The 25,287-nt window shown below is 42.3% G+C and overlaps 1 protein-coding gene across 3 annotated transcripts in view; it reads right to left on the bottom strand.

The window, feature by feature from the left end:
- Positions 1–20,891, bottom strand: part of LOC138268128 (enoyl-CoA delta isomerase 2-like) — a 231,173-nt gene extending 210,282 nt beyond the window's left edge. The window contains exons 1-2 of one of the 3 annotated variants that reach the window (XM_069217556.1): positions 20,734–20,851; positions 9,306–9,370 (exon numbers count right to left, since the gene is read on the bottom strand). Coding sequence is in view for 2 of the 3 variants with exons in the window: in XM_069217539.1 (XP_069073640.1) it covers positions 20,734–20,792 (59 nt within the window). In the remaining variant the exon portion in view is untranslated. Of the gene's footprint in view, positions 1–9,305; positions 9,371–20,733 lie in introns of all 3 variants that reach the window. The other 2 variants (XM_069217539.1, XM_069217548.1) reach the window with 2 other exon arrangements.
- Positions 20,892–25,287: the final 4,396 nt, after the last annotated feature.

Raw genomic sequence — 25,287 nt, 5'->3', positions numbered from 1 at the left:
AACAAATAAGTTCAAAACCCTTTCCCCAACTTTCCTCCCTTCCCCTGTCTCCACCCACAACATGCCCTTCCACAAACAAAAACAAAATAAAATAAAAAGGGCTACATCAGCCCTGGCTCACTGAGTTAGTGTCTGCATCACAGTTCCCAGAGCTTGATGTTCAATCCCTGCTGTGGGGTCCTTGCCTGCCGGTAGTTTAGCTGCATTGTTCTGTCTTGACTGTCGCTTTGTGTTACTGTGGTTTGTTTTGCCTCGGTTTGTCCTGCCTTATTTCTTTTTTTATTTGTTTTACTGGCTGTCTTTGCTGATATGTTGGTATCAGACCACCATGAATATAAATGGAAAAATTAGAATTTTGAGATTTTCCCTTCAGTTAACACCAGGAGCTCTTGCCAAGTGATAGGGGCTTCCCCATCTCTAAAGTCAGTCAGAGGTTTCAGTAGAGTACCAAATAGATGCACTGTTGGTGTAATAGGGGATTCCCAACACTCTCTTTAAGTATACCCAGAATCTGAGTGCTGCAAGTAAGAGTTTTAGCCTGACTTGCTTGAAAACTTTCAGATCCCCGAACCTGTACAAACTTTTTCGAACAAACAAACATTTTTGAATGCCCAGATGTGTTAAAATGGCAGTATACATATGTCCTAGATAAGAACATACTGGAGTCCTTGCCAGAAGTTGAAAGTTTTTGTTTTTTTAATAAATGTTTTTATTTGAGTTTTAACAGAAACATAGCATAGCCAGTTAGACATTATATATAGCAATCTCTATGCAATGCATCAAAAATAAAAACATATGTCAAACATCCCCAGCCCTCCCTCTTCACCCAAACCCCAACACAACAACCACTCAGCAGTCCCTAAGTTTATGTCTCTCATCCCACTCATCATTCTCTGCGGTCTCTCCTGTTGCCAAATGTCAAGGAGTGCCTCCCTCCTCTCCCCAGGAGTCCCTATACGACAGTCAGCTATATCTCCAAGGAGTAATGCGCCATCCATGCTCCCCAAATCTTTTGAAACTTCCACGGGCATCCTCTATTTGTGTACGTCACTTTTTCCCCTATTATGAGAAGCTGAAAGTTTTTAAACTGGAATGCATTGTATTAAATTTGAAAATAAGGCCATGCTAGCACTCCTTTTTTAGTTTTCTTCTGCCCCCCCCCCCCCCCGTTTTAGTTTTCACTTGAGGAGATCCTTGCACACTTGGATTCCCAAATGAAACTAGTTATTCTTCCTTGCAGTTTCCTGATCTGCTTGTCTGGAAATTATATCAGTGAGGAATCAAATAAAAGGTCACTTTAGTCATCTATATAAGAGTTACTCTCCCATAGATATTCAATGGCATACCCCCCCCCCCAATCTCCTTAACACCCTTTACATTTCCTTATTAGCTTTGGCCAGATGTTTCCCAGGAAGCTCTAATAGCTTATGCATTATTAACACACCCCAAATACCTAGTCTGTCCCTTGAGGCAGTGGATCAAGCTTACATTCGGCTATGTCATTACTTCAGTTTTTTCTTTTTTATTGAGTGCCCAGATATTTCCCTAAACTTCCCAGAATGTTGTTCTAGTCTTGATATGAAGTGCTCCAGATTAGTGGTGTATAATATTAGATCATCTGCATATAATGCTACCTTGAAAGAGAAGCCTGAAAACTCAAAAGGGGACATAGTTTGGTCTAGTAGGATTATCTCTGCAAATGATTCTATGCAAAAATTGGAGAGTACTGGGGAAGGAGGGCAGCCTTGTCTGATGCCTCTATAAAGTAAGAAGGCTTACATAAGGTCCTCATTTACCAGTATCTTCTCTGTGGGTGGCTTATATAGCTTTTGCATTGTCTTCACCACGTTGGTGGTGACGCCAAACATCTTTGATACTTTTCCAAAGGTATACCCAATTGACCCTGTCAAAAGCCTTGGCTGCATCGACAGTTGCTACTGTCAGAGGAGAGATAGAAGATCCAGCCAGATCGATTGCACCAATCAGGAGGTTAGTTAGCTCATGGAGCTGCCTGCCCGGGATAAAACCCTTTTGGCCAGAATGGAAAGTTGTATGGATAACATGCAACAGTCTCTTGGCCATAACCCCCGTAAAGATTATGTAATTACACTTCAATAATGATATGGGTCTACTTGATTCTGCTTTCTTGGGGTCCTTTCCCAGTTTCAAAATCATGACAACTGTGGCTTCATACCAGAAGAAGGGAAGCTCTTTGTTCTCTAAGTATATCTCATTAATGAGGGTTCTCCATAGTGAAACTACTTTCATGATTACCTGCTATTATATTTCAGAGGGGATCTCATAGGGGCCGCGGTTTTCCCATTCTTCAAGCTATTAAACTGGTTTTCTTATTTTTCCTCTGTGATTTCTGTCCAAAGAAAAGCTCTATGTTCCTTAGTGAGTGTGGGTAAACCATTATTTGATAGTTAGCTTACAGTGTTCGGAGGACTGGAGTCAATGTTTTCCCGATTAATATTTCTGCTTTTCTTGATCTCTCTCTCACTTCAAAACCCATCACATACCTACTTCAAGTAATGAGTCAATATATGATTTCTGACTATTTCTATCTTGGCATTCCATGTGAACAGCGCACCACTTTTCTCTCCATATTTGAAATGCTGCAGCTTACTAGCTTCCCACTTATCCCATAACATTTTCTCTAAAATGTCTTTATATTCACCCTACAACTCTAACTCTCTTCTTATGTCAAATATTGTGTAGTTGTGGTGTTCTGTGTCTCAAGTGTTCTGTAACTAGGTGATGATGTGGCATCTGTAACCACCTTAACATCGCTTGAATGGTGAAAATGGAAAGAAGAGAGACCCATTGCAGCAGGAGACACCACGAAGAGCTGACCTGTAAGCAGCTTTTCATGTGGCTGATGTGTCTGTTGCTTGTGAGCACAATAAAGAACTTTGGACTTTGGCTACTGTTGTGAAAGACTTTCATTTGGATCTTAACATTGGCAATGAGCAACGCTCTTAAGATCGACAGTGAGCTGCATACTTTGAGCTTTGTGAACAGCAGTTTAAAAAAAATAAAAAGAAGAACAAAAAAGAGAAGGAAAAGGCAGAAAAAAAAGAGAACATAACCATCGCAAGTAGAAACTTACCTCCTCGACACAGGACGATGAGAGGTACCCTTACCATTTTTTAATACATTGGGCTCTAAGGATCGAGAGCCGATGACCAACGGCGAAAGTGGTGAGAGATAAGCAGGCAAAGGTTGCACAGGCAGGCACTTGTCACAAATCAAGCGACAGGCAGCAGACGGCGCGAGCACAAGGACCCACATAACAGGCCCCCTCTTAGTAGGCAATAAACAAGCATCAGGAACTGCATGTCAAGCTCCCTGTTAACAGGCAACGCGAAGCGCTGGCAAGTGATGACAAAGAAGCAGCGTCACAAACCTGCCTGGGTCGCTACGGAAGGACGTCTAGGATACACAGAACAATCTCCCTGTTACCAGGCATCATTACGTGCAGGGAGGTGACAAATGCCTCTAACGTTCCTGGTGGTGGCAGTGGATCAGAGTGCAAGACAATAAGAGTTAAAGAGTTTTGCGGTGTGTTGTCAATTTATCAATCACAGCAAGTTTCTCAGTGATAAGCAGCACCCTCACACATAACAGCACTCACCGCTAATACCTCCCTGAATAACAGGGTACAACCTCTGCTGACATGCAGAATGTCACTGCGCTGCCGTCCTTCCTTGCATTACCAGGTGATCCACTTATACCGCACATAAAGTGGAAAAGGGTATTCACTCATTAAGCAAGGGTTTGTGGTACTTCACTCAGTGCTGGAAGAAGAAGGTCATTGTTGATGCACTATCTGGGTCCTGAAGGCAAACACATATTTGAGCATCTTCCTGACCTATCAGACAGTGAAGCCACAAACCTGAATGAATATGAAGTTTAAAAAAAAAAAATGGATTTGCATTACCTTCCCATGTTGAGCACAATTCTTGAGCGCTATCACTTCAGGAATAGTAAGCAACACTAAGGGGAAACCGTTGAGTAACACATAACGGAGTTACGTAGGTTGACAACCGCATGCATCTTTGGGGGTTCCACTGAAGAACACCTACAGGACCAACTTATGTTGGGGTGCATGCTGGAAAAAGCCAAGGTAAATATGTGACAAAAGGACAGGTCCTAACGATAGCTAAAACACAAGAGGATTCAAAGGCATGTGTTGAGGTTATTCATAGTGAAGTTTCTCTTGTAAATAAAGGGGATGGTGCAGCAGTTGCACTTGTGCAAGGTAAGCCAACTCTGAACAAAGAAACTCAGGGTAAGGCGGGAGTACACTACGAAGTCACTAAGGTATTTTTTGGCAAGTACTTCTGGTGTGGGAATGTATGCCATATGGCAAACTATTAAGAGTGTCTTGGGTGGAAAAGGGTATGCAAGAACTGTGGGAGGAAAGGCCACTCGGTACAATGCTGTTCAACATCATACAACACGAAGAAAGTATGGGAAGTAGACTGCAAAGAAAATGACAGAGTGCTCTGAAATGTTACAGTAGTATAGACAAAACAGGGAGTGTCTGAACACCCTCTTGAGGTTATTCAGGTTAATGGTGAACTGGTCAAGATATTATTTGACTCTGGTGCTAAGATTACACTGATACCAGCAAAATTCTATGAACAAAACATAAAATGGAAAGTAAAGCTGTTGAAACCAGATATAAAACCCAAGGGGTATGGTGGTGAGCCAATCAAACTATTAGGATACTTTTGGGGGACAACTTGAATACAAAGATCGCCTTATACCAGGGAAAATGTATGTTTCTCTCAAAGGAGATTCTCTTATAAGTTGGCTTCTCTGGTGTGACCAGTTTGTTTATCTGGACCCCAGTGAGAACCCCTTGTCAGAGTAAAAGGACAGTGCAGTGACTGGGTGTGTTTCAGAGGGATGTGATGAATTGTTGTGCGTTTTCCCCGAATGTTTTAGAAAGAGTCTGGAGTGCCTTAAAGATTTTGTACACATGATCAGGCCCAAAGCAAGGGCCATATGTACCAACGAATTTTCCCATAGACACAGAATGGGTAAAACCCTTTGCTACATCTGGCCCCAAATGCCCAACCAAAGATTTCCAAATGCCCAACCAAAGATTTCCAAAGTTAGCAATGTACCATTGTTGGTGAGAGAAAGCATAAGGAAAGAATTAGACAAGTTGATTGAGAGTGGAATCATCCAGGAGGTAGAAGCCTCGGAATGCCTTGCATCCATTGTGATTGCCCACAAAGCCAATGGGGAGGCAAGATTATGTCTGGACCTTACAGAGCTCAACAAGTCAGAGGTGGTGGATCACTAACCACTTCCCAATATCAGTGAAATGTTGTGTTCTCTTAAAGGTGCCAAGCATTTTTCCTTACTAGATCTAAGCTCAGCATATCACCAGATAAAATTACACTGACACTGGAAGATCTTAAAACTTCTGCAACTACCTTTGACTCCTTCAAATTTCTAAAGATGTCATTTTGGTTGATATCAGTCGCTTCCCTTTTCTCAGAGGGCCACTGAAAGGATATTGAAGGGTGTACTGGGTGTGAAAGTTTACCAAGATGGTTTGTTGGCGTTTGGGACTCATATAGGCGAACACAATGGAAGAGTGCGTGAAGTGTTAGAGAGATTGCAGAAAATGGATTAACATTACAATTTGAGAAATGCAAGTTTAGTGTTCCAGGGATTGAATATTTGGGACATGTGATAATGAGGTCTAGCATTCGGTCCAAAAGTGGGTTGATTGATGCCACTAAAAATTTACCATCTCCCTAGAATAAAGAAGAATTGGTAAAATGTCTTGGTATGGCAGAATTCTGCAACAAATGTGTTCACGGACAGAACAGAATGCATGAGGGTTTTTCTAAGGAAGGCAAGGAATTTGTTTGGTGCAAGTTATGCAAGAAAGAATTTGAGAATGCGAAGTAAAATTTAGGGAATGCATCGGATTTAGGTAGTTTTGATACCAAGGATGAAACATTCATCATGACCGACACCAACTCTAAAGGTTTAGGGGCGATTCTGATGCATAGGTCAGATGATGTGAGCAAAACCATATTATTTGCATCCACCCTGAAGTCCCCTCCTACCAGACAGGGGGAAGCAGAGTCAAATGCCGCTTTAGGATATTCAAATAATGGGGGTCATCATAATAAGGGCATCTAGCACATGTCCAATTACATTCTTCCATTCCCAAAGTAGCCATTACCCATCTACCTGACCCATCCGTTCTGCATCCTAGTACTCTGATCCTATGATTCTTTTTTGTCCAGAATAGCCAGTCTCTTTGCTGCCCCTCTGCTCTGAACGTACTACATCCTGCACCCAGGGGCACCTTTGGAAACACAAAACACACTCCGGTGTCTCCTGGAATATAATAACCTGGGCTTTTACTTCCTTTAACAGTTCCTGCATCAGCCGTTGTCTTTTCCTGGCTTTTAAACCATTCATATTCCAAGAGATTACTTAAATCCCCAGCATTAACGTTGGATATTCTCCACAGGATTTGACTACCCCACATGCAAACGTTTTCCGATCTTTCTCTAAAGGTTTGAGGACTTTTTTATTTTCTCCGATATGCTTCCTTCCCATTGCACTCCCCTTTGAGGAACCCACCCAATCATGTATGGCCCCAACTTCACACTTATGGGCCTACTGGGCCTAAAACCAGCAGCCGCACACCCTGGCCCTCCGTGTGTCTAACTTAACTTATTAATAGACTGAGCACCCACATCCAATCATCTACATTTTGATGGTCCTGTTCCTGACCACCCACCATACCCCAGCCATAAGATATAGTCTGATCTTTGCCTGACCTTGCCTGTGGTTTACCCTGTCTTTAGCATATTTCGGTGTTGGAGCCCACCAATGCTCTGATTTTTCTAATTAGGTCCTCTACTTCATCTCTCCCACCAACGTTATGCACTTAGTCTCTTCACATTACTTTAAGTAAGGCTGGGAACTTAAGCTGGACCGTGGCTCCCAAATCTCAAAGCTTCCCCATTTTCTTCCCTAGCTTCCACTGTGCTGTGAGCCTGCCCACATCTTTTGACCTGATCAGGTAAGTGAAACCTTCATATGACACAGTTTTGCACTCCAAGGCTGCTGACAGGTTCAGTTTTTTAAGGCGTAAGTTTGAGAATTCACTAAACTCTTCCTCAGTGCCTTATGGTTTGGATTCATCCTAAAAGGGTCCTGTGGACTCTCTGAATATCAACTGCTAAATGTATGTCTAATCTGTTCTTATAAATCCCGGTCTCTCAGAAGCTGTACAACAAATGTCATGATGTTGGTTCCTTCCACCTCCTTGGGGATGTTCATAAACCTCAGGTTGTTCCAGCCATTTAGCTATCCCCACCCCTCAAGTTGTCTCTTCTGCTCTTGCAAAGTCTCCATTTCCTGTGTATTCTTTCTTTACCTTTCACTCACCTGACCCATCCTCTCTTCCAAAAGTATGAACACTGTGCTAAATCATCCAACATATCGCCCAAGGCTTCACATACACCACATGTCTCTTTTTGATTTCACTCTGAAATCTCAAATTTCGGCACAACCTCAGTTTTGAGATTTTAGAGAAGTTCTACAATGGACAGGCTTTCATCTTGAGGAATTTGGCCATCTTCAGCCCATTTAGATGTATAATATACTTGGAGGTAGGCACCTTTACCCCGGTGGGCTTAATGAACTGCTCCGTCAGCAGTAGCAAGGCCCCATCACCTCCAGATACTGGGCCGGTGTCTACAGCAGGGTCAGTGATATTCAGGCCAGACAAGACTGGATATCTATTCGCTAAAGAGATACTAGGGGCTGTTGGGGTGATACCTGGGGGTCTGCAGGGAGTGGGGCATCTATGGCCTTCATGGCTACTTCATGGTACTAAAGTGTCAGGCATGTGGCTACTCATCTCTGGCTGTCTGTCCTCTTGATTTTGTAAACATGTTTCCACAGCTGCATGGTGCTCATTATCCATTCCCCCTTTGCACTTTCTCGCCAAAATCCTTAAAGAGGAATTTAGAGTGGGGGGTAGGTCTATTATGAGGATGTTTTAGCCTGGCTTTTGTGGTCTTTGAATTCCCCAGCTTACCCTGCACTTCTGTAGGGAGGCCATTTCCTGAGGGTATGGTTACCGTGCTGGTCCTGCCACTTCAAGGTTCTATGGAAACTACCAGGTCCTCCGCCCTCGAGATGCTTAGCGAACATCTTCTTCCCCACTTCACTGTGGATGTGACTAGTCTAGGGGTTGTGAACACGGGCTACACCCAGGGCAAACTCTCCCTGTGTGTTTCCATTCTCCACTTGCCGGGTTCCAGTCAGCTCAACTTCCTCGGTACCAGGCACTTACTTGGGCTTACACATGTACCTCCGCATTAGGGTCTTTGGAGACTCTCCTTATCAGCGATGGGCTGGTGTTCACTAAAAAAAAGGCTGGATCAGATGAAACTCCTGGGGCAATAAGACAGCACCCTCCTCCTCCACCATTGTCTGCAATATACGTGTTGCGTACTTTACAGGCGATGGAGCAGGTGCTGCGCTGCCGGCTCTTTACCGGAAGGAGATGCAAGCTGCAAAAGATCATCTTCGCATCCAAAGCGGGGCATGGCAACAGGAGGAAGGTAAAGCACTGAACTCCCTTTTTAGGGTCGAGCCTGCGTTGCATGCGCTTGCGCATGCGTAACGTTTGCGAGACGCTTTAGGAATTAGAAGAGGGCTCAAAGCCCCGTCCACGTCACATCAGTGTCTTTCATTGGTTCGTAGGCTTGCCTGTTGAAATCTGCTTGCTTTCATTAGTTGAAGGCATGCATACGTCATGCCTTTTCCAGTGGTTAGCCCTCCTCAAGTACAGAAAACATGCGAGGCTCGCTGTTTCCTGTCAGGTTTGTGGACTCCTTTATCCTCTATTTTCGCAGCGCGATCTCACTTGGCAGAAGTCGAGTGCTTTGCATAACATCGACCATGTTACATAGTTAATTGCACTTTTGCCGGTTACGTACATAATTGCACCTTTGCCGATAGGTTTCATTACGAGTGAACTGTAGCAGCGCGATCGCACTGTTTTTTTCTTTTTTTAAACTTATTTTCTCCTTTGCCAATATGCTCTGTACAGTTGATCATTCAGATCTCTCACTCACAACTGTTTACACAATGTATGCCCGATATGAAGATGTGTTGTTTAATTGTTGATTTATAACCTGCTGATTTAAACTCTATGTGCCAAGCTACAATCATACATTGGGTATTTCACGCGCACTTGGGTGTTTATGATGTTTTGAAAACGAACAAAGAAAGATTTTAAAAACCTGCTTTCTGGGCGCCTCAGTACAGCTCTTCATTTTCCATTCTCCTAGTTGATCAAAAAACAAATCTAAAAGGTAGAAAAGATGATAGTCTCTCAATTATTTCACAAACTCAGACATCCAGCATCTCTCTCATTTTATGCCATAGGACGCCTTTTGCAAACTTTCGATAATGCCAATTTACTCCAAACTACGATTTAATCTTGATAATGCACGATGCTATATGATGGGTTATTAGATTTGCAATGCCCGGCAAAAATGAGTTTCTATACTGTAGAGGTGGCATTAGTAATACCTGTCTATTTACGTGAAAATCAAACAACAATACTTAAAATGTTCAAATGTTACTCGTGATTACTCTGAAATCATGCACATGTTGCACAAAACAATCTGAAACCTTGCCTGCTCTGCTGACGAATTTCTCCTGTTCGGATGATCAGATGAAACCAGTGAGCGTTTAAGCGTTTATTACAGACATGCAAACTCCCTTTAGGTGGCACTGCCAATTATTTAATGAAGAAAGACTGATGCTTTACAGATAAACAAACTACAAAGACATTCTTCACCTCTGAAGTGCTGTTATGGGACTGGCAAATACCATTCAGTAGATGATGTCACAAACTAAGGGAAATATATGTTTAACGATACGTTCTATTTCATATAGTTTAATGTACCACAATTGAGGGTGTAGCTCGGCATCAAAATAGCATTCATCTTTTTTTCTGCACGTGTTTAAGCATCTTTTACCTTGTGGCAAGCCTAGCGCCAATTGCCCCAACTGGGAGCAAAACTGGCATCTTGCTTGTAATGTGTCTTGTCTTGGAAAGTCAGGGTATTATCAGGGCATATTTATTGATCTGCAAATTGTTTGTTCCCCTTACAGTGGACTAGTGGTTAAGAATAGATGAGATGTTGACATACTCACTCTTGGTATAGCTGGGATAAGTGTTCTAAGTGGGATGCTCCGCATCCTCTAACTACTTCCCATGCACCTACTTTCCAACTTTCACTATTCCATGAATCTGAACCTTCGTGTTTCCCTCGGATCATTCTTTGGCCACCTCTACATCCTTCCTTGTACATTTCTCATTCTTCCTACTTTGCTACTTCGTCCACCTCTCTACTCTCCCTTGTATTTCTGTTTTTCCCTCTTACATTCTCTTCTTTTTCTATTTCCCCTCTTCACTTGCTACTTTCCATTATTTCCTTTATTTCTTCTATATGCCCCTACTTTTTATCCCCTCTGTCTCTTCACTATTCCTTTCCAGTCTTCTTTGTATGTTTCTAGCCTCATCTTTTCCTCAGTCCCTCTACCTTCTGGTCATTTCTTTTGATCTCCATGTAGTTCTCCATTCTTCCGTGCATCTCTTTATGATCTCTGCTCAGCTTCCCTTTATCTCACATTTATTCCCTTTATCTCTCCACCCCCTTTCATTCGCTCTCATTTTTCACTGTAGTGTATCTCACTTTGAAGCGCCTCTGGTGCCTGAGCTGTCTCAGTGAGCTCCAAGCACTGTAATAACAAGGAAATGTCCAGGTACTAATCCTAAAGTATTAAAATGATCCAACCCGCACTGCTTAGCCATTCCTCCAGCTCCATTTTTTTATTTGAATACTTTGCGCGATAGCACAGCAGCTTCACATTGCTACTGGACTGCTCACTTCCCCACTTCCTATTACACCCTGCACTCTCCTCCCCACACACCAACTGCCCTCTTATCTTTCTCGCTCTCTCTCACTGCCACTACAACCTCTCATCTCGCAATACCACTGCTCCCCTCCCTCTCATCCCTCCCTTACATTACCTATCTCCTCTCTATACTGCCTACTAACACAGGCTACCTAACTGTACCTCCTCATACTGTGCACTGGTCCACCTTTCCATCCCCATTCCCTCCATGTGCCCCTTCCACTTCTCCCTCTATCGCTCTCTCTTTTACCCTGTCTTTCCTGTCTATCTCGCTCTCTCATTCACTATCTTCACTAAAATTCCACAACACACCACCTACATCTGTACACTACAAAACAGGACAAATAGGTAAAACATTATCATTTACAATACCAATAGCTCTAACTCTCACAAATGCGAGACCCATTGCATTGCAAATGCTTGTTGATACATAGCAGGCAGATCACAGTCCCTTCTAACCTTGGAGGTGGGTATTGGAGAAGTCTGCAATATGAGGGCATTCCTTTGGTTTCTTTCATCAGAGCATGAGGATGTGTAGCTCGCTACCCTATGACAGGTGTAAACTGCTGCTACATTCTGCCTATTGGTCACCCATGAGTCTGGCTACATTTTCCAGAGAGACACCAGAATGTAAGAGATACAATTTGGTAGGAGCGGATGATAAACATATGTTTGCGGATTACGCTAGACTTGAACCCTATTGGAATGAAGTGGCCTATTGAAAGACATTTTTCACGCCAAAATCAAGGTCGCCCACAATTTAGTATTGTTTAGGACTGACAAAACACCAAATAAGTGGACTAAGTCCCAAACAAAATTATCGTTCTTCTCGATGTTGACAGCAAGGATAGAAATTGTCAGGACATGGATTTTACCCGAGTCTTCTACATGGTTAAAGGGGGGTAACATCTGTAAAATACGTGAGCAAATTAGATTTGGTGTGCCACAAAAGAGACGTTAAAAAGGCTCTGGCACCCGTTTCTAGCATGGTATAAGAAAACAGGTACAGTCCAAGCATTAATCAATAGATTTTCCGAGGTGTGGTTGGAAACGATTTAGACAGAGCTATTCAGCAAAACATGCAGCCAGAAAATTAGAGAAGGAGGAACTAAGCTCAAATTCCAGAATTGGGCATGGAAACTGGCACTGGAATGAGAACAAAAAAGTTTAAAAAAAATAAAAATAAAATACTAGACTATGCAACATTAATGGAGCCATACTGTTGGGTCTGCTTACTCTACAGCATATTTTTGGGGCAGTGTAGCTGTAGCAAGTTATGTTATTAACTTATAACTCAAATGGCTCTCGCTTCTCCAACTCCCTCTTCAATTCTACCACCCTAAATCCAAACCTACGTTACAGGTTTCGGCTGAAAAACTCTCACAGATGGAACACACTTGGCAGGTAATGGATATCCCAACCGGCGTACTACAATAGACAGTGCCTAGAAGACTATAAGTGATGAAATGCAGTGCAGAGAACAGGATAATTAATTTGACACAGAGTATCCTATCCGACTAATTCTAAATTAGGCCCTCAGTCCCACAATACACCCAGGCCTCCAACACAGATTATTCTCAAGACATCCTTCACTTGGCAATGGGAAAAGTTAATTATAAGGGATGGGCTAGGTAGCGGTTTAGCTATGGAATGGTTGGGTGTCACGGATCATGTACTTCTCTTTCGCTTCTTAGTCACATTGACTGATGGGAGGAAAAATAATGGAACTGTCAATCCGTAGGTCCTAAAGGTAACTATAACTCGCACCATTCCCATGCACTGCTAATTACCCCACATAGTACAACACTTATAACACCTTCTATGACATAATTGATAATATCACTGCAATATTTCCTGTGAAATTATTGATGAGAAAACAGTGGTTGGCAAAGGCACGATTTATAGTTACCTTGGGGCAGACGTTATAGTTACTTAAGATAACTAACTATAAATGCTTAATTTCTATGGTTTTGTGCCTGTAAAAGTAAATTGTGAACCTAACTCTCTCTCTCTCTATATATATATATATATATATATACACATATATATATATATATACACACACACACACAACTTATATATTACATTCTTAAATGTATAAAAATAATGTGATATATATATATATACACACACACACACACATATATATACACACACACACACATTATCACATAAGCTTACCTTACCTAAGTGTGGTCATGCCGCTTGAGAAAAAAAATATATAGAATTTGTAGAAAACAAAAATCTAATTTACTCACTGAGTCACGCAACCTCCACATCGAGCAGCCCAAGTGTGTCCTCTTGTCAATGACATTTGCCCAGCGGTGCGTCAGCTCAGTGAGTGATGCCAGTGCAGCGGCGCACACAGCGCACAGCATTGCACTCACCCCCCAACCACCATAGCCCTTTTTGAGTCTGCCATCGGCATGCGGAGGAGGTGGTGCTACACTCAAATGAGTGCCGCCACCTCCACGTCACCAAAGACGGTACAGGGTTGCACTCCTGCACATCTGCGCTACGTGCATCGGCCTGTTTCTGCCATTGGGAATGCGTCAGTGGGGTTGGAGTTGGGAGGGAAAGTAAGAAACAGGCAGAGAGGACAGGCCAGAAAAGGAAAAAAAATACAGTACAAAAAAAGTCATAGCAACATAAAATAAATACAGGGAAAGTGGGACAAGAACACATAAGGTTCAAATAACTGGAGATTGGGAATAGGGAAAAGTAGATGAAGGTGGATTATGTTGTATGGAAGAAAAGGCAGCCAGCAAGGAGAGAGGAACAGAAGCAGGCAAGACAAAATGGTTGTGCCCTTACGCATTGCATGGTGCCGTTTGAGCTGATTTTTCAGTGCAGAATACGCTACTGGCCAGAAAAAGCAATGCAAATGGCTACATGAGCATTTTTCACCAGTGTGAGGAATTCAGTGGAATCCAGCGGAGTTTTTTTTTGTGATTCCACAGAATTACGTGGACTAAAACTCAGAGAGTTCCTCCCAGGCTTAGCTGCCACCTAGACCTGACAGACCCAGACAGTTCTGAAAGCTATCCATCCAGAAGTTCAGCGTGTTGTGTTTCACATGCATCACACATTTTCTTACCAACATTGCCCTGAAAACCTCAAATTTTGACTAATAATATGCATTTTCCTCACATTTCTGTGATGAAAATTTCTGCTATCTGCACATTTCCTACCACACAGCATTCCCCAATGTCTCCCAATAAAAATTATACCTCCTTTGTACGGGTGGGCCAAGAGACATTGACACAAAAGGCCCATGGAGAGATAAGCAGTAGCTGCAAGATTTGGGGCTGTGCTCAGCCGCCACCCAAAGAAACTTACCAACTATTCCAGAAGCTTTCATCACAGAAATAGGATACATAATTTCAGGCAATGTTTGAGGTTTGCCAGGCAATGTGGGTTAGGAATGGTTGTGTGGTGCATGCAAAGCAAATTACCCTGGACTCCCCACCCGCCAGCCGGCAATCATTTTGAGATTACCTGGTACCTACACTACTTAAATTTTCTTCTGGAAGCAGAACTCACAAAAACTCTTACCAAGTTCCACTAAAGGCTTGGACTGTGTCCATCCCATCAACTGATGTAGCTGACCTTCATCATATGGTCCATGCATAGGACAATCAAACAGAACAACTTACCTTGTCTTGTCTTGTCTTTTGCAAAGCTCTGTATTACAAAGGATCCTGAAAGCATCTCTAAACAGTTCATGTGCAGATGCGACTCCTTTCTTGACCATGTACCCAAAGTCAAAAACAGGCCAAAACCTGCACCCCAACCTATTAGGCTTTCATCAGGTTCTAATAAAATATTTGGGGCAGCAAAAACATTGCTCTGCCGTTCAATGTTTCTAGTTGATCGAGACTCCAGTAAAGGTCCAAACGGGATTCTTGGTCTAAACTTATGTCTGAATAAGAGAGACCTCACTGAAAGTGGCACTAAAGGGTTTGATAATGAAAAGAACCCCAAATTACTTAGATGGAAGAGGCTAATAGACTCACTAGAGGAGAAAGCAATCTGATGGAGGAAGATGCCAAGCTCAGCACCTGCAGTAGCCCTTTCTTTACCAAGGCCACAACAAAATATGGAAGCTGTAAGATGGACTTGCTGGAGTCTATAAGAAATCCTAAAACTCGGTTTAGAATCAATGCAAGATGATTTCTCCGGACTTATCAAAAACCCTACGTTCTGTAATAGTTTGATCAATTATGACAAGATGTGGACATAAAAGCTCTCTGCCCTGAGATAACAGTAAAATATTGCCCAAACAGATGAACAGACGCTTTTCCTGAGCCCTCAAAAGGAGCAACTATTTACATTTGTAAAAAACCACGGGCCAAAAAACGTTTGCAATTAAGCCGACTTACCAATTTACCAACAAAAATGCAGAGATTTTTCTTAAGAATTGTGGACTAGCATTATGAGGCATGCATCTGGAAGATTTAAACTGTCCAACTACCCTCTAACACACAGTCCCTTACATGAATAATAGTCTCCATCTTGAAATGATGGTAGATTTGTTTGAGATTTAATATCAGAAGGAACTTTTTGTTTTTCTTCTCACTAGAAAAAATGTAGTTAAAAAACAAAGGGAATTGAAAGAGGTTTACTCTGTCACTTTCATTGGAGGGAATGTGTCCCTCCAACAATTTTTCATGATTTGCAAAATAAAGCGGCAGAGAACTAACTGACATAAAAGAGACTCTGGCCATATAGCACTGTGGAATATTTCTATACCATTTGTAGAACCCAAGAGTCTGCTGTAATGCTCTGCCAAGTAGGAAGGAAAAACGAAAGGTGATCCCCTACAGGAAGTAGGCCAGAATTTAAAATGTTCAACTGAAGTTTTGCCCTCCTCTTGGACACTGGCAGGTCTTTTCTCCTAAAACACTGACTTGAATTCCTCTTGATAGCTGAAAGAACCTCTATCCTGTTTGCTCTCCTTGAGGAACAGTGGCTGGCAAAATGGTACTTACCTTGGCCAGCCTTGCCAAAAACCAAGATCCAAATCTCCTTTGAACTGAATTTTGTGCTTCAACAATAGAGTTTAAAGTAGATACATAATTGTTTATCTCCTTAATGAAGGCACAATGGACTATTAGCCTATAGGCCCACCTCCTTTACTTCCAAATTTCCTAATTTAGGATCTATCATTAATAACAGACTCTTCAGTCTTTCCTGAACCCTAGCTGCCTGTCCTAACAGGCATAAAGTGCTCTGTGCCAAACTGAATAAAATAGCTGAACTCTTTCTAATCTTGCCGCCTCTGCTAAACCCACAATCCTAGTTAAGAGGATCTGTCAATCTAACAATGTCTTGACAATTTGTCCGGCCTTTGTTTTTTTTCCCCAAAATTTGGTATTTACTCAGCTCTATAGTCGGATTGGCCGCTACATTATTCGGAAGTGAAGGTCGAGGACGTTTTGACTGAAGTCTATTTCCAGATAATTTATCAAGGGGTTGTCTCAATATAGCACAAAAAATACTGCACCAGGTGATCAGATGGGACCCATTCCATGGATTTAGGCTGCAATATACAAATAAAGAGGCATAACTAGGCTCTCCCACTGTATCTAAGACAGTCACACTGTTTTTCTGGGAAGACTCTCTTGTATCAAATGTTTTTGCATCTTGTCCAAGGCCCAAACCAGATAACTTCCTCTGGGTCCTGATCAATTGTACTTATTTCTGTGCCAGTCTAATAATGATCCATGTAATTGTCTGTATCTGTGCAATATTTATGGGAAGGTGTACATCAGTAACAAAATTAACAGCCTCTTGGTTGGAGGCCCAAAATGTAATAAGTCACAAAACGTGGCTATATTCCTCCACTTTTTTTTTTTTACACCTTAGACCTAGTAAAACATAACACAGAAGAGGGTTTCTGTGGCTAAATCCTTTGAACTGAAATTTCTATATTTCTGGTAATATCGGATGCAGAAGAAATAGTAATCTGTTGCACTGAATTCTAATAAAGGCATTTATGTGCTATTTAAATATTTGAGCCTCTTCATCTTGCTAGAGCGAGTAGTCCCCTCTTGTCAATTTGATGTGGTAAGTAATTTACAATAAGAAATAACCTGGCTATTCTTAAACAAGTTGCAACAATGAACTAATAATGAATCAGTAATACATAAAGAGGAAGCAAGCTGAAGGAAATCAAAGTGAATGCAAGAAACACAATGTAAATATATTTAAAAATTATTATGGGCCTACCATAAAAAATGTTGTAGACTCTCACTATCGGAAGACATTCTCGAACTTCACTTTGCCTGGAAAGCATAAGCTAAAGAAAAAGGTTTTCCTCACCTGCCATCAGGAAAAAGAGAAGAATGGACGGCGTCTTCTGATAAACAACCTGCCCCCCAGCCAAGCTTTAACAATGACAAAACTGGGAACCGGTCCAGTTGTGCCTTCTACCACAGGGAGGTACCAGGTGAAAAGAGTGCTAGCCCAGATTATCAACTGAAAGTACACTTGTGAGGGAGCATGTATGCAAAACAGCTGCTCCTCAAGATAAGGTACCAACAGGGGAAAACACGCCCCTGCTGACTGTTCAACAAAGGTTACAACATTCTGAAGGGGAAATAAACAGAACGGGCGAAAGGTCTTTTTTCTGCAGAGGAAAAAAGAGTGAATTCAAACAGTAAGAGCTATAGAGAAAACTACAATGACAAACTGATGTAATGAAATATCATATGTAAAGATACTAAGCTTAACTGTGAGCAGCAAAAAAGAGGGCTTGTTGTCAAGAGTAGGCCTGAAGTGGCTTGGTGCCTATTAGTGGGGATTATTTATTTATTACTTCATTTACAATTTCTGTCTCCCTAGGTTTCATGGGATATGCAGTTTTTATGCCATCTTGGCTGTGGTTAAATTAAAGAAGAGAATTACATAATGTTAGCGCGCCTAACCTTATTTGGTTTCTTATCGTTAGATATAAGGGACAGCATAGAGGTTCGATAGACCTTTTGACTGCGCTTAGAGTAGTTCCCACCTTAACACCCAGTTCCCAAAACAAATCAACAGCAATACCAATCAAGAACATCAATAATCTTGGGAGCCAATAATTTCCACGCACCATGACCCCTTGGCCATGAATAACCACACCTTTATGTGAAAGTTAGAATGTTTATTTCCCAATTTTAACAGTGCAAATATCACGTAAGTTAGTTTAAAAATCAAATGATAAACATAAAGAAACAATACTGGTGGACCAAATCTCCTAAAGAATCGCAATTTAATCAAAGCTTGGACCACTACATATTCTAAAGTTACAGTACAAATTGTTAGCAAGAATAACTGTGCAAAGGAAATGGCATACGTTTAGATTCAGCAAAGAAAAGACATCAACTGTTAATATTTAGTAAGCATCATTAGTGAGTATCCTAACTAACCTTCAGATTGTAAAAGCATGTTTCGGCTTCATGCAAAACAATTTAATCAACACAAATTTAGAAAACAATTAACTATGGCTCTATCAAAATTAGCGGTTGGCAGCTAAGGACAAAAGCAAATAGACATAATAATCAGTAACATCACCTTATACCTTGCCTCAGTATGGTTCAGCAAGCGGTAACAGTCTTTGTCAATCGGACATCTTGTTCGGTGGGCAAAGCATCCGAATTCAGCAACAAAGTTCAAGATAGAGCTGTCTCAAGAATAGACATAATAGAATGTCGCTTCTAAGCAACAAAGTTAAGGAAAGTTAAGCACATCTCCTCTCAGGACGGTCAAGAAGGATAATACGGAATGGCATGTCTCCTCTTGGAGCAGCCTGGCTAAGTTAGATTTCCTAAAACTACTTCCGACGTTGCTATTGGCCAAATAATCATAAGTTTACGCTTAGTCCAATGAAAGTAGAATGTCAAATATAAGAATTTACTAAACCCTTGTTCACATCTCTATGATTGGCTCTTCTTCTCCTGTTCCCGTTGTTGTGCTCGTCAGATAACAAAGTTGTGTTGGCTTATTCTCCAGTCAATGCTTCCATTGTCCGTTCCTGGGAACCCCGATTTTACACACACTAAGTTATACAAAGCATCTATAGCTAGTACAACATTTTCTAGCACGGAGTTATCATGGGAAGGAATTTCAACTACTAGCATTCGGTCACCGCAGTGGAAAATCACAATTTAATTCTCCAAGCAGCCATTTTATGATTCGTTTAGGCAATGCAACTTGACATGAGCCCTTGTAACTAGGCCCAAAACCTCGCTAAATTAAGGCCTATGATTAATAAAGCAAATACATAATACATACCCATTAATATGACATTCTACAACATGAATCCAAATATAAGCTCAATATTTTACATTATTAAGCTGTTAATAAGTACACTTTGTGAATATGGCTGGTGACTCAAGTAGGCACATTTTCCACTTGTGTATTCATTTTCTACGTTAACTCATTTTCTATGCAGATTCAACATTCAGAATGCATGAATATTCATTAGTAAAATTTGAGCGTTAACAATCAGTGGCGTAGCGTGGGTTGTCAGCACCCGGGGCAAGGCAAGTAATTTGCGCCCCCTAACCCGTGGATTTTAGCACTCGCGAGTGCGAGCGCGCAACCCCCCAGATGTTGCGCCCGGCCCCCCCTGCACCCCACATGCTACGCCACTGTTAACAATAACAAACGCCTCCAGTTTTGTAATCAAATGGTCCTTTATATGTTACACTCAGTTTATTCAAAAATGTGATATTGACTCCAAATTGAGCATTACAAGTTAACTATCAGAAAAACTATACTGCGACAATAATTAGAAGTCCTAAATCCAACAGAACTAGGAATACAAATCATCAATATGGAAAGCCAAAAACAGAATTTAAAAAGCGTATTTGCTGTATTCACACGGTAATTATAGGTGTCATACACAGGTTACAGTTACAACATTTCCATCACCGAAACGTCCAGCTCCTCTAAATAACCCTATCAGATGCAAAAGGCTGACCGTCTTGCAGTGTATAGTGACTGCATAACTCACTGAGCCATTTTACCCTTTTCAAGTCTGTGACCTGTATGGTAAATAATGATACTGGCAGCAAAAACACCAGAGCACAGAACCTCTGTGGCCAAAACATTGCATATCATTCTTGGCAACGGATTCATAGACTTTTTGAACTATTTAATGATGCAAACCTCTGACCAGACACTATACAGACCTTTCCTATCTAGTGCATAAATCACATGAATGATTTACTTGTATTACAATCTGCAAAATAGAGCCATGCAATAGGTAAATTAACTGCCCACGCTACGGTAAACTCCAGTCTATTTATCTGCAACTAAGTAAAACAGAATAACTTTACGATCACTTTTTCGATATGGAAATTGTTTTGGGGGTCAGAGTTTGTAATAGGCAATACCTACTGTGTCCGCCAGAGAACACTTACTTAGGATTTCAATTCTTCCGAACCCACGCCTACGCCTAAACACTCATACGTCCGATCTGTGAGTGCCTATGCCCGAAAGTATGATTTACAATTGTCATCAGCACTGCACTGTAACCGCTAAAATGAAATGCTGCGAGAACAATGCAGGGCAACCTGTTTTTATTACAAACTTTTTTCCTCCAATAAAATCACTGACCTTTTTCGATGACCCACAATGCCCTTCTCCTGATTTTCAAAGGACAAACTAACGTATCGGTCACTACTAGCGATAAAATTTGATGGGCACCTCTAAAACAAAAGTGAGATAAGCAAACAACGGGAAACGACTCACCTGTTTGCACGTGTGAGTGACAAGAGCCGGCGTCCGGCTGTCAGTAGAGTTGCAGCCATCAGCTGGAATCACACCGTACCTTCCTTCCGCGTCTTCTTTACTGACAGTGAGTGGTACTTACGTTGCTCGAAGCGTCAGTCGGCGGCCTCTACACAAGTCTGGAGGAAATGTAAGCTCCTTTCCGATTGGACTCTGCTGGCCGCTTCCGTGTAGTAGTATTGTGATCAGTTAATGATTGGTACTGGCGGTTCAGCGTTTATGGGGCAGCGTGCTTCTACGATTGGCATCTTGGTCATCGAGCCTGTTGCATGAGATTACTTTCGTTGTTAAGGTTTTCGGTGATCAGAGCAATCTTAACGATGTTTTGTAGTGCTTGCCCTTCTGATCGTGTGGATTCTTGTAGCTTAAACTCAATAGCAATTGTTGGTTTCTTAGATGAGTGGTATGTGATAATGTATGTTTGAGCAGAACGGGTGAAATAAAAAGGTATTTTTCATATTTATAACAGGTCATGGGACCATCTGCAGACAATTATTAGTACTGGTAGTGCAGTTGTTTTAATAAAAATTCTTAATGAGTGCTCATGTATTCAGAATAAGGGGTTTGTGTAGAGAAAATAATGTAGAAAAATAATGCACGCTTTTGAAAATGTGATTACGATGAGTGGCCACCAGTGTTCACGAAGTATACTTATTAATATTCTAATACTGTGAAATTTTGAATATATGTTTGACTTATGTAGTAATATGTCATATTAACCCCTTCGCTGCCAGGCCTTTTCCCCCTCAGGTGCCAGGCCTTTTTTTGGCTATTTGGAGCAGGGCGCGCTTAGGCCCTCAAGCTACCCACGCCAAATTTGCGTCCTTTTTTTCCAACATCCTAGGGATTCTAGAGGTACCCAGACTTTGTGGGTTCCCCTGAAGGAGACCAAGAAATTAGCCAAAATACAGTGAAAATTTCTTTTTTTTTAAACAAATTGGAAAAAAGGGCTGCAGAAGAAGGCTTGTGTTTTTTTCCTGAAATTGGCATCAACAAAGGGTTTGCAGTGCTATAATCACCAGCTTCCCAGCTTTCAGGAACAGGCAGACTTGAATTAGAAAACCCAATTTTTCAACACAATTCTGGCATTTTACTGGGACATTCCCCATTTTGACAATTTGTTGTGCTTTCAGCCTCCTTCCAGTCAGTGACAGAAATGGGTGTGAAACCAATGCTGGATCCCAGAAACCTAAACATTTCTGAAAAGTAGACAAACTTCTGAATTCAGCAATGGGTAATTTGTATAGATCCTACAAGGGTTTCCTACAGAAAATAACAACTGAAATAAAAAAATATTGAAATTGAGGTGAAAAAAACAGCCATTTTTCTCTACGTTTTACTCTGTAACTTTTTCCTGCAATGTCAGATTTTTGAAAGCAATATACCATTACTTCTGCTGGACTCTTCTGGTTGCGGGGATATATAGGGGTTGTAGGTTCATCAAGAACCCCAGGTACCCAAAGCCAATAAATGAGCTGCACCTTGCAGTGGGTTTTCATTCTATACCGGGTATACAGCAATTAATTTGCTGAAATATAAAGAATCAAAAATAGGGATCAAGAAACCCTTTGTATTTCCAAAATGGGCACAAGATAAGGTGTTGAGGAGCAGTGGTTATTTGCACATCTCTGAATTCTGGGGTGCACATACTAGCATGTGAATTACAGGGCATTTCTGAAATAGACGTCTTTTTTACACACTGTCTTATTTTTGGAAGGAAAAAATGTAGAGAAAGACAAGGGGCAATAACACTTGTTTTGCTATTCTATGTTCCCTCAAGTCTCCTGATAAAAATGGTACCTCACTTGTGTGGGTAGGCCTGGTGCCCGCAACAGGATATGCCCCAAAACACAAAGTGGGCACATCACATTTTCTCAAAGAAAACAGAGGTGTTTTTTGCAAAGTGCCTACCTGTGGATTTTGGCCTCTAGCTCAGCCGCCACCTAGGGAAACCTACCAAACCTGTGCATTTTTTAAAACTAGAGACCTAGGGGAATCCAAGACGGGGTGACTTGTCGGGCTCTCACCAGGTTCTGTTACCCAGAATCCTTTGCAAACCTCAAAATGTGGCTAAAAAAACACTTTTTCTTCCCATTTGGGTGACAGAAAGTTCTGGAATCTGAGACGAGCCACAAATTCCCTTCCTCCCAGCGTTCCCCCAAGTATCCCGATAAAAATGGTACCTCACTTGTGTGGGTAGGCCTAGTGCCCGCGACAGGAAATGCCCCAAAACACAAAGTGGACACATCACATTTTCTCAAAGAAAACAGAGGTGTTTTTTGCAAAGTGCCTACCTGTGGATTTTGGCCTCTAGCTCAGCCTCCACCTAGGGAAACCTACCAAACCTGTGCATTTTTGAAAACTAGAGACCTAGAGGAATTCAAGACTGGGTGACTTGTGGGGCTCTCACCAGGTTCTGTTACCCAGAATCCTTTGCAAACCTCAAAATGTGGCTAAAAAAACACTTTTTCCTCACATTTTGGTGACAGAAAGTTCTAGAATCTGAGCGGAGCCACAAATTTCCTTCCATCTAACGTTCCCCCAAGTCTCCTGATAATAATGGTACCTCACTTGTGTGGGTAGGCCTAGGGCCCGTGACAGGAAATGCCCCAAAACACAAAGTGGACACATCACATTTTCTCAAAGAAAACAGAGGTGTTTTTTGCAAAGTGCCTACCTGTGGATTTTGGCCTCTAGCTCAGTCACCACCTAGGGAAACCTGCCAAACCTGTGCATTTTTGAAAACTAGAGACCTAGGGGAATCCAAGATGGGGTGACTTGTGGGGCTCTCACCAGGTTCTGTTACCCAGTATCCTTAGCAATCCTCAAAATTTGGTTAAAAAACACTTTTTCCTCCCATTTCGGTGACAGAAAGTTCTGAAATCTGAGAGGAGCCCCAAATTTCCTACCACCCAGTGTTCCCCCAAGTCTCCCGATAAAAATGGTACCTCACTTGTGTGGGTGGGCCAAGTGTTTGTGACAGAGAAGAGCCAAAAACACGTCGATTTTGAGGGGGAACCAAAGTGGGTTCAAAAGGGTAGTTTGAAAAAAAACATTTTTAGGCTGACAAGTGCAGCAGAAATTTTATTGGTATAGATGAGACAATGCTGGGTGGTAGGAATTTTGTGGATTCCTGCAGATTCCGGAATGTTCCATCACAAAAATGTGGGAAATATGTGTGCTTTCCAGCAAAGTTGCAGGTTTGCAGGGCATTGTGGGTAAGGAAAGGGTACGGGGTGCATGTGAAGCACACCACCCTGGAATCAACTACATGTTTAGTTTTCAGATGTGTCTAGGTCTTGTGGATTTTTCTACATGGCAGCTTCCCAAAGTAAAAAAAAAACAAAGTGCAGCCCTCACCATTCACAGTGGGACAATTTTGAGAGTTACCAAGCTCTCATGGCCCAAATGTAAAACAAAAACAAAAATAATCAAATGTCCTCTTGCTTGCCATGGGATAAGATGTTTTAGTGTGCGGGGGAGTGCTGAATGACTGTTAGCCCCTTCAGTTCGGGTGAGGGCATAACCAGGCCCATACTGGTTGGTAGCCACCACCCCACTATTTTCTTTTATTGTTTTTATTCCCTGGCATCTAGTAGACTTTCTGTCCCCCCGTGGCGTGGATCGGGGGTAATTTCCCAATCTGCCCACTGGTGGGCAGAACAACTTTGGCCCCATTTATTTGGGGTGGGGGTATGGCCATATGGCAACATCCTATTTTGAAAAAAAATCTTCCCTGGTCTCTGGTGGGCTTTCTGCCCCCCTTGGAGGCAGATGGGCCTTCCAAAAATAGGCCAATCTGCCCGAAGGGGGGCAGTTATGGCCAGCAGTAATGTGCCCCCATGGGGAGCGACCCTTGCCCAAGGGGCTGCCTCCCAAAACAAAACACACACATACACACACACCAATCCTTGGTGTCTAGAGGTTTCTGCCTAACAAAAATAGGCCGATCTTCCCCCAGGGGAGGCAGAAATGGCCTAATAATAATTTGCCCCCCCCCCCCGGCAGCGACCCTTGCCCAGGGGTCGCTCCCCAAACATAAAAAAATACAAATAAACAAAAATTATCCCTGGTGTCTAGTGGTTGGATAAGAAATGGCCTAAAAGTAATTTGCCCCCCTGGGGAGTGGCCCTTGCCCAAGGGGCCACTCCCCTTATGCGCAAGTACAACAAAAAAAGAGGTATTTCCTCTCCTATCATGCCTCTCTGCCCCCTCCACGTGATCGGAGGAGAAATGCTTTTGCATTTCTCCTTTGATCGGCACTGGAAGCTAAGCTTCCAGCACCGGGGGGAAGGCCTCTGATGAGGTCAGTGTGCGAAAGCGCACTGACGTCATCAGACGCCACGGGGGGGGGTCATGGAGGGGTTGGGGGTGTAAGGGGAAGCAATTCTCCTTCCATCTAAGCCCAGGGGAGGGGGGTGTGCGGCCATCTGGGGAAGCACTAGCGCTCCCCCCGGGGGCCCATAGCCGGACGAGGTGGTCTCGTCCCGAGGACGAGACCACCTCGGCCGGGGC

The sequence above is a fragment of the Pleurodeles waltl genome, chromosome 2_1 (genome assembly GCF_031143425.1).
Source record: "Pleurodeles waltl isolate 20211129_DDA chromosome 2_1, aPleWal1.hap1.20221129, whole genome shotgun sequence".
NCBI classification, from domain to species: Eukaryota; Metazoa; Chordata; class Amphibia; order Caudata; family Salamandridae; genus Pleurodeles; species Pleurodeles waltl.
The sequence above is the reverse complement of the archived record's forward strand: the minus strand, read 5'-3'. Positions and strand labels throughout refer to the sequence as shown.